At 32.5% G+C, this 13,946-nt stretch overlaps 4 protein-coding genes and 1 long non-coding RNA gene across 5 annotated transcripts in view; 2 read left to right on the forward strand and 3 right to left on the reverse strand.

Moving 5' to 3' along the window:
* The window catches only part of LOC108753562, a 3,013-nt gene extending 1,567 nt beyond the window's left edge, over nucleotides 1-1,446 (forward strand). Inside the window, exons 6-9 of the mRNA XM_018495241.1 lie at nucleotides 383-576; nucleotides 705-894; nucleotides 974-1,110; nucleotides 1,196-1,446. Coding sequence (XP_018350743.1) covers nucleotides 383-576; nucleotides 705-894; nucleotides 974-1,110; nucleotides 1,196-1,367 — 693 coding nt within the window. The 3' untranslated portion in view covers nucleotides 1,368-1,446. The remainder of the gene's footprint in view (nucleotides 1-382; nucleotides 577-704; nucleotides 895-973; nucleotides 1,111-1,195) is intronic.
* Nucleotides 1,447-1,590: 144 nt separating this feature from the next.
* LOC108753540 (maestro heat-like repeat-containing protein family member 1) lies at nucleotides 1,591-8,857 on the reverse strand. The gene is made up of 22 exons (XM_018495203.1): nucleotides 8,549-8,857; nucleotides 8,297-8,442; nucleotides 7,996-8,204; nucleotides 7,709-7,875; nucleotides 7,345-7,636; nucleotides 7,014-7,220; nucleotides 6,847-6,937; nucleotides 6,631-6,783; nucleotides 6,414-6,557; nucleotides 6,027-6,325; nucleotides 5,412-5,937; nucleotides 4,755-4,912; nucleotides 4,583-4,667; nucleotides 4,324-4,511; nucleotides 3,977-4,235; nucleotides 3,710-3,887; nucleotides 3,406-3,599; nucleotides 2,939-3,322; nucleotides 2,547-2,864; nucleotides 2,138-2,488; nucleotides 1,896-2,065; nucleotides 1,591-1,811 (listed from the first exon to the last, which is right to left on the reverse strand). Exons 1-22 carry the CDS (start codon nucleotides 8,589-8,591, stop codon nucleotides 1,622-1,624), a joined length of 4,752 nt encoding a protein of 1,583 aa, XP_018350705.1. The 5' UTR covers nucleotides 8,592-8,857; the 3' UTR covers nucleotides 1,591-1,621.
* A 759-nt stretch (nucleotides 8,858-9,616) lies between these two features.
* LOC108753546 lies at nucleotides 9,617-11,067 on the reverse strand. The gene is made up of 2 exons (XR_001939638.1): nucleotides 10,436-11,067; nucleotides 9,617-9,889 (listed from the first exon to the last, which is right to left on the reverse strand). It is a non-coding gene; the product is annotated as an uncharacterized LOC108753546 (long non-coding RNA).
* Nucleotides 11,068-11,079: 12 nt separating this feature from the next.
* On the forward strand, nucleotides 11,080-12,450 carry LOC108753543 (calcium and integrin-binding protein 1-like). The gene is made up of 5 exons (XM_018495207.1): nucleotides 11,080-11,130; nucleotides 11,208-11,242; nucleotides 11,376-11,623; nucleotides 11,704-11,902; nucleotides 11,983-12,450. The coding sequence occupies exons 1-5, from the start codon at nucleotides 11,080-11,082 to the stop codon at nucleotides 12,002-12,004; spliced, it is 555 nt and encodes a 184-aa protein (XP_018350709.1). The 3' UTR covers nucleotides 12,005-12,450.
* Nucleotides 12,451-12,657: 207 nt separating this feature from the next.
* On the reverse strand, nucleotides 12,658-13,807 carry LOC108753544 (oligosaccharyltransferase complex subunit OSTC). The gene is made up of 4 exons (XM_018495208.1): nucleotides 13,591-13,807; nucleotides 13,197-13,270; nucleotides 12,906-13,123; nucleotides 12,658-12,820 (listed from the first exon to the last, which is right to left on the reverse strand). Exons 1-4 carry the CDS (start codon nucleotides 13,727-13,729, stop codon nucleotides 12,802-12,804), a joined length of 450 nt encoding a protein of 149 aa, XP_018350710.1. The 5' UTR covers nucleotides 13,730-13,807; the 3' UTR covers nucleotides 12,658-12,801.
* Nucleotides 13,808-13,946: the final 139 nt, after the last annotated feature.

Genomic DNA, 13,946 nt, shown 5'->3' on the forward strand with positions numbered 1-13,946 from the left:
GCAAATCTGAATAATGTAAAGTTATTGTTATATAGAATATATATTAAAAATTTGAAACATTTTTCACACAACTACAGATTTGTAATTACATATCACATATATCATTATATATCTATTATTATATAAAAGTATGTTTTTTCAGTATTTGGAACGTGTTAAAACAATTGCCATTTTCGCAGCTATGTAGATTGCACTCTAATCAATGTTTTAAATGTTTTAATTATTTTTATTTTAATGTCATTCATCGATCCTGCAAACCAGAAATGCTCCATTAAGAATCAGCTATATATAAATATTAACATCATTTGATGTAATTAATTTATCACGAATTTTAAAAATCTAGAATTTCCTAGGTATCTGATATTTTAGTAGATTGCTGCAGAGATTTGCGATGATGAAATCGGCAACGTCACCACAACGCACGATTACAGCTCATGATACTTTGGAACACCTGAGCTATGCAAAACGTCCTGCATTCAATGCACTGTGGGTACCGAAAAATATGATCGGTATCGATGTAAAAGCGACAGAAAAAAAACGTATTCTTGGAGACAAATATCTGGAGAGCATAATCAAGTAATGATTTGATAACAAGATCAACTTAATAAGACAACAAGATATACAAGATCAATTTGATAATTTCCATACGTATCTTGCGCACATATAATTGTACATAAATTCTTGGAATATTAATCTTGATTTAGAGAAAGGCCAAGAAATTATATAGTGCCAAGTGTAAGTTTAGATGACATACAAGATAAAAATCAAAGAAAATTAGTGATCGACTTTATATATCAAAAAACGATAGATCAAATGGCGAAGGAAGTTTGGGGCGATTTTAAACAACATCCTTGCTTATATACAAAGAGATACGTAGGAGGACAACAAAAACCCGTATTATATTGTTTTATATAACTATTGTAAATTTGCAATAAACTTCATAGCAATTATAAATAGATTGAATAATTTACAGGAAATTGATCGACAAATAATATCTCGTTTACCAGTGAGATTTCAAGGAGCTGCTAAGAAATGGGATAGCATGCAAAGTCGTTCTTTTCTCATAGATGATATTTGCTATGATAAAAAAATTAAAAGAAAGAGCGCTATGTATGTAAAAGAAAAGTACAATAATTTTCTTTTTCATAAAGAAAAAAATCTTATATGGCTAAATAATTTGAAAAATTATTTATAGTGAATTAGAAACTTGTGCAAGCAAAGAGATGTCAGAAGAAGAGCATATGATAAGAAAATTAATCAATGAAAATAAACTAAGTATTATTTATGACAAGTTGCCTTCATCGTATACAGGACATAGACCATACATTACACATGAAGTGCCGATAGAGAAGAGAGAAATTAATTAATCAATTAAAAGCAACAGTATACAAATTCATTTACAAATATGTCCACGATCCTAACAAATGTCTATTTACATATTTTATCTAATAAATCTATCATAATTACAATAAAATTTTTATAATAATATGACTTATAATAAATTGACTTTTCAAAATCTATTTTACAATATCACAAGAATAAAACTTAACTTGAAAGGTTTTAAAATCTGAAAAATATTTTTCAATTCATTTCGAAACAAAACATCGAAAAGTTACCTACATTAAAGTGTAAAACAAAATGAAAGAGCTTGCGAAGCGCGCATTCTAACAATACTTTCTCTATCGCGCAAGAGTTGTAACAATCTTTGTACATCTTCAGGTCTTGGAGAATCGAATAATCCTAAGAGCAGCGCGGACGTGGCTCTGGTATGATAATTCTCCGATCTAGAATAACCACGGACAACGGCGTTTCTGTCAAAAAGATAATAAAACTTAGGATACATATCTATTTTTAATATTTAATTTAATTAAAAAATACATTATGGTATTGTATACCTTAGTTCTTCTGCTCTTTGTGGAAATTCCTCTTTCAAACAGTTTATCAAATCTTTGGAAAAATTCTCGAAACTAAACTTCGCTTGTGGTCCCATATTAGTACGTATTACATACAATAATTTCTCACTCTGCACGATACTTGTAGTTTTACATAAGGTTTCCTGTGCAGTCTGTTGCATAAGCGGCATAAATAAACATCTGAAGGAATAACTGAATAACACATTTTACAATAATAGACATACCTTAACAACTGTTATATTTGAGTCTTCTAATCTTATTATCAAAGACGGCAAACAGCCTAAAAGATGATCAATCAAATCATCATCTGGTAACGCAACTGATCTCTGCCAGTTGGTAGCTATCGCTCCCAAAGCATCTATGGCAGCAAGTTTCATTTCCCAGTTTTCTTTCTCGATGAATGGTTTCAAGGCCAGCACCACTCGCGGGCTAATAGGTCTCTTGTATTGAACCGATAATAATACTGAGAGGCCACGTAACGACTCAAGTACTACTTCAGCACCACCTTCTCCACCGGCAGTCTCCTCCAATCCATCGAGTAAGGCTTCCATGCAATTGTCGAAATATTCGTCGATCTAAAAGACAACAATTATGTTAGTATATGAAAATACATACTGAAAAAGAATACTTTACCTGTCTCGGATCCAAATAGGCTATTCTAGCAAGTCCGATGGTAGCGAGTTTTCGCACTAAAGACGATGAATCGGCTTTAGCGTCGTGCAGAGTGTTAATTATGGCATCAAGCCATATAGTTCCACAATTTATTTTGCCAATCAATTCCGAATAAAAAGTGGCAGCGACCGCTCGCTGTATGGCTATCGTGCTAGTTATCAGTTTACCCAGATATTGCGTCATGTTTGACAGAACTTCGCTTTTAGTTGATATACATTTCATCAATGTTCGTACAGTTGATATCAGGCTTTCTTCGGCTTGTGTTTCGGAAGCAAATGACTAGATATAAAAAATTTACATTATTAACTTGAAATAAAAATAATCGTAAATTTGTAAGATGCTCTTATACGTACAGTCTCCATCGGCAAATTGGTTGCAGCATTCGGCTGGATGATTATTAATATGTTGGTTAATATAGAATATACTTCCGTATGAGGATTTATCTTCTGCGCTGCTCGATTCGGTACGTATCCGTACTTCGTATTTATCCCTGATGCAGGAGCTTCGACATGTAACCAGCCTGAGAGATATTTGAGAAGGACTGATAACAATCCCGCTAACTGCATGTCGGTAATTAAGCTTTCCACATGCGACGATTCAAGAAGATGCTTTAAGCCTACGATAGCAGCCAAGGATGAGAGAGATGCAATATTATTTCTTCCAGAATGCATGGACGGAAGAGCAATATCAGAGAACAAATTACTGGATTCGAGTTTTATTAATAGCATATCCAAAGCCTGAAAAAAATATTATGATTTATATCTATAACGAAAAGTATAAACGATTACATAGTTGTATATAAAAAGATAGAAGGACCTACTCGAGGTCCAAGGAAGTCATTATTGCCAATTTCTTTCCAGCACAATGCGGTGCCCGGATCCAGTGGTAATGGCTGAGACAAAAGATATTCGATCACTTCTTCCGGATGATGCCTCATTAATGATACTATAGCTACTGTTGCAATGTATCTACAGCTCGCGTTTTCCATTTGTCTCATTTGCGCAATAATACTTTCTACAACATAAAAAGCGAAAAACATTTTGTCAGCAATATAAAAAATATGTAAAATTGAATAAAGATTTTTAAATTACGATTAGTGACAGAATAATTTACACTTTACATACCGACTAAACAAACATCGGTCCTGGATATCTCCGAACCTTTAATTTGAAAATGTTGTGAGAGAGCTATGCCTGCTACCAAGCTCGCTTCTCCATAGAATAACAAGCCTTCTATCAAACCTTCCGCTAAGCTAACTATCTCGCCATTGGGAATTTTCTGCGATACCGCATTAGCCAGTCTCTGTAACAATAATGTTTTTCGATTTTTCATTACCGTAGTAAGATTAGCCGTGATTATTTATATACATCATTCAAATTATACCAACTTACTTCTACGGCTCCGTAAGATACCGATGAGTCTTCGATCATAAGTTCTTTCTTTATTTGTTGTATGTCCTCACTTAAGGTATTATCAGGTGATATATGCCGATGACGGGCTGCAATATCCAAAGAGAGAAGCATGCAATCTATAGCTAGTGGTCTCAACGCAAATTCGGTATCAGCACACCAGCATAAAGTTCTTCCTACAAGTTTTCCAGCATCCAACTTACCGCCTGGATATGTATATTTCAGAGAATTGTAATAAGACCTGTAAAAGAGACAGTACGTTATAAATACATAATGTATTTGTATAATAAAGTGAGATATATTTGCGTGATTATAATTGTAATAATTACTGAAGCACTGTATGCAGCACCAATAGAGTAATTTTTCTTTCCACAATCGATTTGGATTGCATCCAGGGTAACAATATGTCAACCAAGTCAGATAGCGCGTCCGCTGAATCGGATACAATTTCGCTGGACACAGTCCCCAATTCGTCTACAACTTGCTGCATTATTTCTGGATGTAATTGCAAAGCAATCTAAGACAAAGATTAATATTATCATGACAATAATCGATGAATATATGATAATGTTATCTTAATTTTGATACCTCTGAACTAGCACTAATCGTTTTATCCAATACTGCGCCAAGGAAAATTTGCCTTTCCTCATTATTTAGTACTGGCGGTATACGTCTGTAAAAATGTAAAAAAAAAATATATATATATATTAACGTCAATTTGTAATAAAATCAAATAAATAGATTGTTAAATAAAATATACATTAAAGAGTTTGCTGCTTTCAATATCGCCGGATAGAGTTTCAATGGCCTATATCCCGTCGATGACTGTAAAATTCCTAATAGAGTGGCTAAAGCAGTAGCTTTCGTACGCAGGCCCTTAGATTCGGGCAATCTGACGGGATGAACAGCGTTGGCCACCTATAAATAAAAAAAAATAGAGAATATTTTATTTTAAATATATATATTTAATATGTGTGTGAGAAAAAACTTGCAGAAAGAAAGAGGATAAGTCCGGAAGGAATATCAAATGTATGACTTAGGATAAACGATATCTTAAGTCACCTAAATAATAACATACGGAATGTAACGTTCCGATTGTAATAGTTTACATTCAGATTTATTTATTCTTTTATTAAGATTGAGACATATATGGAATTAATTGCAAAACTAGTAAATTGATAGTCATGGTAGACCACATATATGCCTCGATTTTATCTAAAGCTCATCAGAGAAGACAATAAGAAATTATTCTATACAGTTATTATTTCCTAAGATAATGCTATAGACAAATATGAAAAAGTCTCTAAATAGTCTAGTTACACAACCATAAAACAATCCTTCCTAAAGTACCAATGTCAGAGTAATATAATTATTTATATATAAAATTATTCTAAAGATTAAAATTGAATTAAATTACTTGTTCCAAGACTGACAATCCTGCTTCCCTTGTAGACAACTCCTTGCATTCTTGCAACTGTTTAATAGTCCACGGTAACACATGCTTTTCGAAAACAGGGAAAAGTTCCTGCGGATCCCCTTTCTGAGCAATTTCGGCATAAGACTGCAATAAACCTGCTTTTGCAGCTTCAGCGGTAGCGGCAGCTTTCGTATCCTTCACAAAACCTAACAATCTCACAGGAGCCTTCCTGGCATCCTCGACAGTGCAAAATTCTTCCATTAATTTCAGCACGATACTCAAATGCCGTTTGGCGCAAATACCAACCGCTCGCGCAAATTCTTTGGTAGTACCGTGAGAACGCGCAAGTTCGACAAGCAGGGTGATATGAGCGTTATTATTGCAAGTAGATGCCAAAAGCGGCGCTACACCTGGTGTGTTTATTTTCAAAGCGAGTTCGTCAGCGAGCTTCGTGCCCCATGATTCTCCTTCCAGTTTCACGCTTTCTTCTAACCATTCTACAATTTTTTTTTCCCAGATTAAATCCCTAGAAATTAAAAAAATTAAAAATAGCTATTAACAGTATATAGATATACATATAAATAAAATTGGATATAAAAAGTATGTATTAAGTACCATTGCATAACGTCTTTCATTTCTTTAGAGCTTTGTCGAGAGTTTCTTCTACCATGTAAAAATTCCTGCCAAAGTTCGTGCAGTTTTTCATCCCAATAAGATTTCACTTGATGACCTACCAGAGGTGCTGCCGACTTTAAAAAGGCTATTACTGCAGGTCGATTAACCGGATTGCTTAATAATTCCAGACATCTGCCTAAGACTTTTGTACCAGGGAAATCCCTCTCATTTGTTGAAGAGTTTTTATCACGTATTATTTTTGTCGCTAATGGAGACAATGAACGTAGCACAGATGTGACCTACCAACAAAAAAAGAGTAATAATTAAATTAAATTTAATATATCATAAATATCATAAATATCTTAGGTAAAGAGAATTGTTATTTACGGATGCTACGCAAGCCGAATCCAGCAATGCACTTATCAAACACGGCCATAGCCAAGATTCGACACCATCAACTGTCGTTGCGAGCAGATATAAAGCTTCGGAACATGCTTCCATATCGTCACTCTTTATTTCGCAGTGTGACACCTATTTTAAGACAAAGTTAATTTCTCAATTATTTTTCTCTAATTTTTTCTTAATTTCGACATCGTTTACGTACCATATAACGAACAAATTTAGCCCTTTGTGATGGCAATAAAGGAAACGTCGGCCGTGCCGCAAGTGCCACTATAGCACCAACCATCTGGAGCGCACCATTTTCTCCAAGAGACTCCTGCAGGCTAAGTGCAATTCTTTGCAGAGACCCATCATCCTAATAAAACAATATGTATATTTACTATGACATACTTATTAATAAAATTACATATTTTTGTACCTCTGGTGGAAGAGTATTTATAAGATGTCTAAGGACTACCAATGCACGGGCACGTTGATGAGCAATTGGTAATTTCAACTGTTGCAAGATTCTGTAAGAAAGTAAAAAATGAGCAATCAAAACTCTCACAATTTCATAATTTAATGAAATATGAAAACATCAGTTACCTATCGAGACCTTCTTCAGGATACAAAACAACCAACGATCTGGAGCACTGCAGCACTTCATAATGTGTAAGAACTACATCCCGAGCTGCTTCAAAAGGACAAATACTGACAAATTCGAATAAAGTTTGATGAATAATCTCCATAAATGCACGAATTGCCTCTTTGTCATTTTCAATCTCGACAGAACTTAAAATCATAGCTATAACTCTGTTAATGTTATAATATTAGTTAAAAAAGATATATATAAACGTTCATTAAATTTAGTAAACTATTTAAAATCTAATATAATATACAGTGAATAAATAAACTTATTGTAAATTATAAAACTCACCTTACAGCAGCTAAACGTACATTTTGCTTTCTACAAAGATTTAAACATACGGGTATCAATTTTACAATTCTCTCACTATCTTGCTGCACAGGCAATAAAGGTACCATAGGCACAAGTGTTGTTAAAATAGCTTCTGTTGATTTGGAATCACGAGATGTTTTCAACCAGTTGTTTATTAAAAAATCAAAAACAGAGCAAATTTCTTCTACAAATGTCTGCTTATTAATTCCCAGAGATGAGTCTTCTCCATTCATTATATAATCGTGTACAGCTTCGCAAAACTTAGAAATCACTAAAAATAAAAAAAATTTGTCAGAGCTTCATTAAGCTTAAAAGGAGTATGATAAAATATATGAATATTTACTGAAGCAAATTGCCTGTTTGAGAATTTCTTCACGTATTTGATTCAACATCGGTAACATGATAGTCAATGTTATTTTAACGAAGGACAGCATTCCATATGGATTGGCTACCGCGAGCTTTCCTATTGTAAAAACTATCGCAGGATTAGGAATCACTCCAGGTTCCAATCTATAAATATGTGTCATATAATTATCTATTATCAATAAATTAAAGCAGATCAGTATTCTATTCAACTTTTATAGTATATTTATGACAAATAAGTTAATTTATAATTGCAAAAGGGCATACTTAGTTAGAAGTCCACCTGTAGCTTGCATACAGTGTATTTTGCAAAGCTCAATCAACAACTCGGCTGCCTCATTTTCAGTCTCTCCTATTAACTCATTCACTGCCACCTCAGCGAGAGATGTTACTAGATCTACATTTAAAGTTGTAGTTGAATGTCTGCATATGTTGGATATTATGTTTAACAAGGATCCCATGTGTTCTGTGGATATCTTTGAATGGCAACAATTATATAACAATCATGACCATATCATACATAAAAGCAATCTATAATATAAATTATTAAATTATATTAAATATCAACCTTTTTATGCATTTCCCAAAAATATATAGCAGCATGGATGACAACTTCTGGATTCTTCTTACTTATTCTTTCAATCGACTCGATCACAGACTGTTTTACGTCCTGACTCTTGTCGTTTAAGGTGTCTAACAAGGCTCCGATCACAGCTGAAAATGGTTATATTTTGGTCATTTACAGCAAGCATTTATTAAATGTTATTCAACTGACAAAATAATTTTAAACTTATTTGCTTCTAATTGCTTATATTTCTACCTGGTAACTCGGAATTATAATTCTCTTCTAGTTCCTCCTTCATGTTTACAAATCAAATGCTAAGTTCCGACGAGAAATATTATATTTCTAAAATCTTATATTTTTATTGACATTAAATTTGAAGGATCACTCGTCACACGTCGTCCCATGCAATGACAAAAGTATTTATTCTATCATTATAGGCAATTAATGCAATCCATTTTTTACAGCGGTGGTTCCCCTTAACAACTTGCAAAATTGCAAATTAACCTCTCTGGTTAACTCAACTGCACTTTATCCGCGGTGCAAATACACATCTGTATTTCATCATATTTCATCTCCTAGAAGAAATTTGCCTCGAGACTTCTTTTAAATTATTTCTTACAAAAGTACAACAATTATTAAAGAGTTGGAAATTGCAATTTAATCTTTAAAATATTATAATAAATAAAATTATCTGCACGTTAACTGCACTCTTGTGCAGATATCAGAAATTTTATTTATTCTTTTCTTACAAGATATTGTTTTACATCAAATTATAAATGGATTCTCATGATTGCAAATATCGCAATATAATGCAATTTTTTCAGTATTTAAAATCATAATTTAATTGAAGAGAAATTCGTCCCCAATTGTATCGATTGCCTCACTATCGATATGCAATATTGATAAGGCGAGACATCGATAATTAAGCGGCCGATATAAGTGCAAAAACAAATTTCTAGAATAAAAGAACATTAGTTTAACTGGCGATTAATTGAATAATGTCATTAACTAAAGTAATGTAAATAGAATTACTTATTGTCCTTTCATATATGAAAAGAAAGATTCAAGACAATAAATTGTGCAGTTCTTTATTGCATTGAAACTTTATTGCAAGCAATTCTGCCAGTCATCATCAATTAAAACTCGGTTTTACTAAATTAATTTTAATCTTGATTTAATTTACTTTTTATTTTTATCTAATTCTAAATAAGAAAAAGATAAATAGTAAATTTAATCAAAATTATTCTTATATTTGTAAAATGAGAAATTATAATTGATTGATTAGAAGTCAAAGTCATCTTAAATCGCAAATGCAATAACAAATACTGTACATTATTTATTAACAATTCTTTAACAAATGTGTTTCAAATACAAAATATACAGTTTTGTATAATACAGATAAAATTGAATGTATTCCTACAATGATTGTAATCGGTGTACGAAACGCAAGAAATCGATAGAACATTCAGACAGTTTTCTGGATCCTATGATTCATGATAAGTTTAAACGGAGACTGGTGGCATTAGCATCATCCCATTGCATTCAATGGCGATTTTAACACCAACGATAAAGAAAGCAATGTTCTTCACCATTGACCTATAAAAAAAGGCAAATGTTAATGTGAAATATTTATGTAAGCTGCAGAAATTGCAGATACAATAAGTTAATATTTTCTCGATTAAATTTACTCTTTATTTTTTTCTAATTCTAAGAATTAAAAAAAGATAAAGAGTAAGTTAAATCAAGATTAAAATAATCTAACTAATCTGGTGGAATTGGATTCTAATATATCTATTTATATTAACATACATTATTAAATTTAATCTTAATTTTATTTATTATCTTTTTTTAATTCTTAAAACTAGAAAAAGACAGAAATAAGTTCAACTAAGATTAAAGTTAACCTAAATTGATAAAAATGGTCATAATGGACACAAGTTCAACAAGTGTATACTAGTTACAAACCTTCAGTTACAAACCTAATAATAATAATAAAAATAATAATAATTCTTTTTTGCGAGAAATAATTAATGAAATAATTAAAACGAAATAATCTAACACAAGTAGAGGTTAAGGTTGCCAAGTATCATCAAGTCTGCTCTGCAATCTCTCAAAGAAAAAATGTAATTAATCGTAACCCACCACTTGAACTGATCGTAGTAGACATCTTTGAAGATCTTTCCGATTTTTTCCGTCACCATTGTTTGTCTTTTGTCTAAGAACTGGTGAAAACTTCAGTTCGTCCAAGATTCTCGTTACTTTTCGTTGAGAAGTGTTTAAGGTTCAGAAGTTCCGCCAATTTCCGCCTTACCGCTTCGCCGATGTGTCTCTTCGCATTTTATCCACTTTCCTTTCTGCTTCTTTCTTCTACTAAAGATCGAATGTATATTTGTGTCTCATTCCAAATGCAAAGAGTGCAAATAAATGGAGCTGCTAAAGTTCGATGAATCTGCACCTGCTGCACCGGCGCGCTGATCAATAAACAGTGCCCTTTAAAAGTAAAATTACATATGGGCAAGAGCGATACGTTCATTCGACAATATAACGATCTATTTACTCAATAATTACGAAGTAATTAATCGACAGGTCAGTTTAGAAAATTTTCTAACTGGTGAGCAAAATCATTAAACAGCTGTGATAAGAGTAATGTGGGATACGTCTCACAAATTAGTGAGCAGTGTATAATGTTGATTAATTGTATTAATGATGGCCGAGTTTCTTTGTAAGGATAATTGAAGCGATTGCAAGATATTTGTTGACACACATTATATGGTTGTTCCACAAGGATGGGTGCAGGAAAGAGTCAGTTTACGGAAGAAGAGCTGCAGGATTATCAGGTAAAACTGTTTTTTTTCTTGCTTTTGCTTATTTTTAGCTCTGACATTTTTTAATAATATTGTGTTTTTCTTGATAGGATTTAACATATTTCACCAAGAAGGAAGTCTTATAGTGAGTATTATCAGTGTTGACATTTCCATTTATTTGAGTATATATATATATATACTCACATATTTTATTAAAATTTATTATATTGAATCAGATTGTTAATTATTATATATAAAATATTTGTTTTCTTTAACAGCGCACATCAGAAATTCAAGGCGCTTGCTCCAGAAAAAGTTGGACACAACAAAAACGCGAAGCTGCCAATGTCCAAGATCTTGCAGTATCCTGAGTTGAGAGTAAATCCTTTCGGCGACAGGATCTGCAAAGTCTTTAGCTCTAGTCAGGATGGTGATTGCACTTTTGAAGATTTTCTGGATATGATGTCTGTGTTTAGCGATGCTGCTCCGAAAGCTGTGAAGGCTGAGCATGCATTTAGAATATTTGGTAAGCGTACAGGTATTAATTAATTGTCCACGATGTTGAAATCATATCTTCAATTCAATAACGAAGTCTTATTTATGAAGATTTTGATGGCGATGATATGCTTGGTGTGGGAGATTTACGGCAAGTAGTCGATAGATTAACTGCACCCCAAAGATTAAATGACAGTGATATGCAGCAGCTTCTTCAGTATATCCTTGATGAGGCTGATTTAGATGACGATGGTGCGCTCAGCTTTGCTGAATTTGAACACATTATAGAGAAGAGCAGTGATTTTTCTAAGTAAGATGCGCTTCACAAGATCATACTTATAAAATCATAATTTTTCTTATTTCGTTAATAATGTAAAAATTTTTTTGCAGGAGTTTTCGCATTCGTTTATAAACATATTAACGAATATGCCAATGAAAGACTGAATATTAATTGAAATTTAATTATAAGACTTGGGCCTAATTCAGAACAGAGAAAAATACGATCGACGCTACTGCAGAATGTGCCAAGGGTCTATAATTTGGCCTAAGTCAGATGATGATCTTTTTTTATTTTCGACCGAGCTTATTTATTTGAGGTTGTATTAGAAGGAACGGATGTAACTATGAAATTTTAGATTCCTCAATTTAAAAATATCGTATAATATGCTATATAAAACTGCCAAACATACAGTGGTATTATTGATACACATGTATGACACTCTTTTAATGAAAAGAAAAATCTCTTCTTTTGAGATTAGTGTTATTCAGTATTTTTGAAAGCTATATCTTATGTAATGAAGTTGAATGAATGCACAAATTTGATAACTTAAAGTCACTATCAACTTGTATCTATTACTCAGTCAGAAGACAGAAAATTCATCTTTATTATGAACTTTTAGAATTATATTTATAATAAGCATTTAAAAATACAATACCTATATTGAAATATATTATTTAAAAATTTTGTTTCAATTGTTATACATTTTATATAATTTTATTTATAATATATATATGTAAAAATGATATATAACATCTCTTATTCTATGTTACAAATGATACTAAAGCTATCCAGTTTTGCTTATATTATACTTTATTACAAAAATCATCAATCCTCTGTTACAATGTCCTGTATATTGTAACGATATCTCATACAATATGATATAAAAATGGTGATTCATCATAATATCCCAATTCACAATCGCTTATAACTTAGGACTGTAGATACCCACTAAAAATAAAAAGATAAATATCATTATTTGTCTAATAATATAGCACACATGGAAATTATCTCAAAAGCCATAAATATATCTTACGGAAGTTTCATCTTCATGAATATCCAACATGCAGTAAATGATACAAGTATGCTAAGGAATCCAACACAGATCAAGAGAACTCTGTTAAGTTTTGGCGTTGACGGACCATGCGTTTGATCTAATATGATGAAGCCCAATCCTCCCATCGTGAACAAGAAACTGGAGGCTAAACCTTCCATGATATACTGTCCATTTACGCGATAAGGCATAAATGCTACCTATAAGAATCACTGGTTTACATTAAAGAAGCTAATTACTGGAGAATAAAAGTTTTCTCAACAATAATCTTACGGGTCTCGTGTGACCATGCTCATCTGTCGTAGATCCTACGCTGGGTGGCTCAACAATTACATCGTATATAATTCCTATAAGATATAATCATATAAAACTGGACATAAATGATAAACAGTATTAGAAGCATTATAATATATTATATTTAATTGTATAAAATAATAATGGAGACAGAGAGAAAACATATTAAATTATATAAAACAACATATAGTATTGCTAGGTAAATTATATACGTAAATATTTTATAACGGATTAGCAATAAATAAATGTATAAAATAAAATAAAATTGTATTGTAAAATATTATATAAAATAATTTAATATTATTGTGTATAAATTATATATTTTATAACGCAATAATAATAAATAAATCGAAAGAATTGACGACTAACTAACCTCCTGTCACCAAGAAGTACGATAGCAGTATGAAGGAGAAGACTATCATAGCACTAGGCTTCACGAACCAGGACGGTCTCTTTAGTTTTAAGTTAGGCACTTCCAAGATTAAGAACGGTAACCGGTAAATGCACTCCATCCTGCCGCGGCCGAGTCTAAGTTACTACGAGATGAAAAAATAAAGGATTTCACCCAGAAACATCCACCTGACAGTTCCAGACACCAGACAGCCTGAAACAGCCCGGCAACTCCGAAACAGCGTCCCCTCCACCCCCCTTCACTCCCATGCCAGATGCCACACGGCTCAAAGCAACGAACCAGCGCGGGGCGCGGGCACGGTGCACGAATATCTAGAC

The sequence above is a fragment of the Trachymyrmex septentrionalis genome, unplaced genomic scaffold (assembly GCF_001594115.1).
Source record: "Trachymyrmex septentrionalis isolate Tsep2-gDNA-1 unplaced genomic scaffold, Tsep1.0 scaffold7, whole genome shotgun sequence".
Taxonomy (NCBI): Eukaryota; Metazoa; Arthropoda; class Insecta; order Hymenoptera; family Formicidae; genus Trachymyrmex; species Trachymyrmex septentrionalis.

Coding starts and splice junctions, on each gene's coding strand:
- LOC108753540 (XM_018495203.1), bottom strand. CDS start 8,591: ATGAAGGAGGAACTAGAAGAGAATTATAATTCCGAGTTACCAG. Junction 4,913..5,411: donor GATTGTCAGTCTTGGAACAA/GTAATTTAATTC, acceptor TTTTATTTATAG/GTGGCCAACGCTGTTCATCC. Junction 4,668..4,754: donor AAAGCAGCAAACTCTTTAAT/GTATATTTTATT, acceptor ACATTTTTACAG/ACGTATACCGCCAGTACTAA.
- LOC108753543 (XM_018495207.1), top strand. CDS start 11,080: ATGGGTGCAGGAAAGAGTCAGTTTACGGAAGAAGAGCTGCAGGATTAT. Junction 11,131..11,207: donor AAGAGCTGCAGGATTATCAG/GTAAAACTGTTT, acceptor TTTTCTTGATAG/GATTTAACATATTTCACCAA. Junction 11,624..11,703: donor GCATGCATTTAGAATATTTG/GTAAGCGTACAG, acceptor TTATTTATGAAG/ATTTTGATGGCGATGATATG.
- LOC108753544 (XM_018495208.1), bottom strand. CDS start 13,729: ATGGAGTGCATTTACCGGTTACCGTTCTTAATCTTGGAAGTGCCTAAC. Junction 13,271..13,590: donor GTACTTCTTGGTGACAGGAG/GTTAGTTAGTCG, acceptor TATATCTTATAG/GAATTATATACGATGTAATT. Junction 13,124..13,196: donor AGCATGGTCACACGAGACCC/GTAAGATTATTG, acceptor TGATTCTTATAG/GTAGCATTTATGCCTTATCG.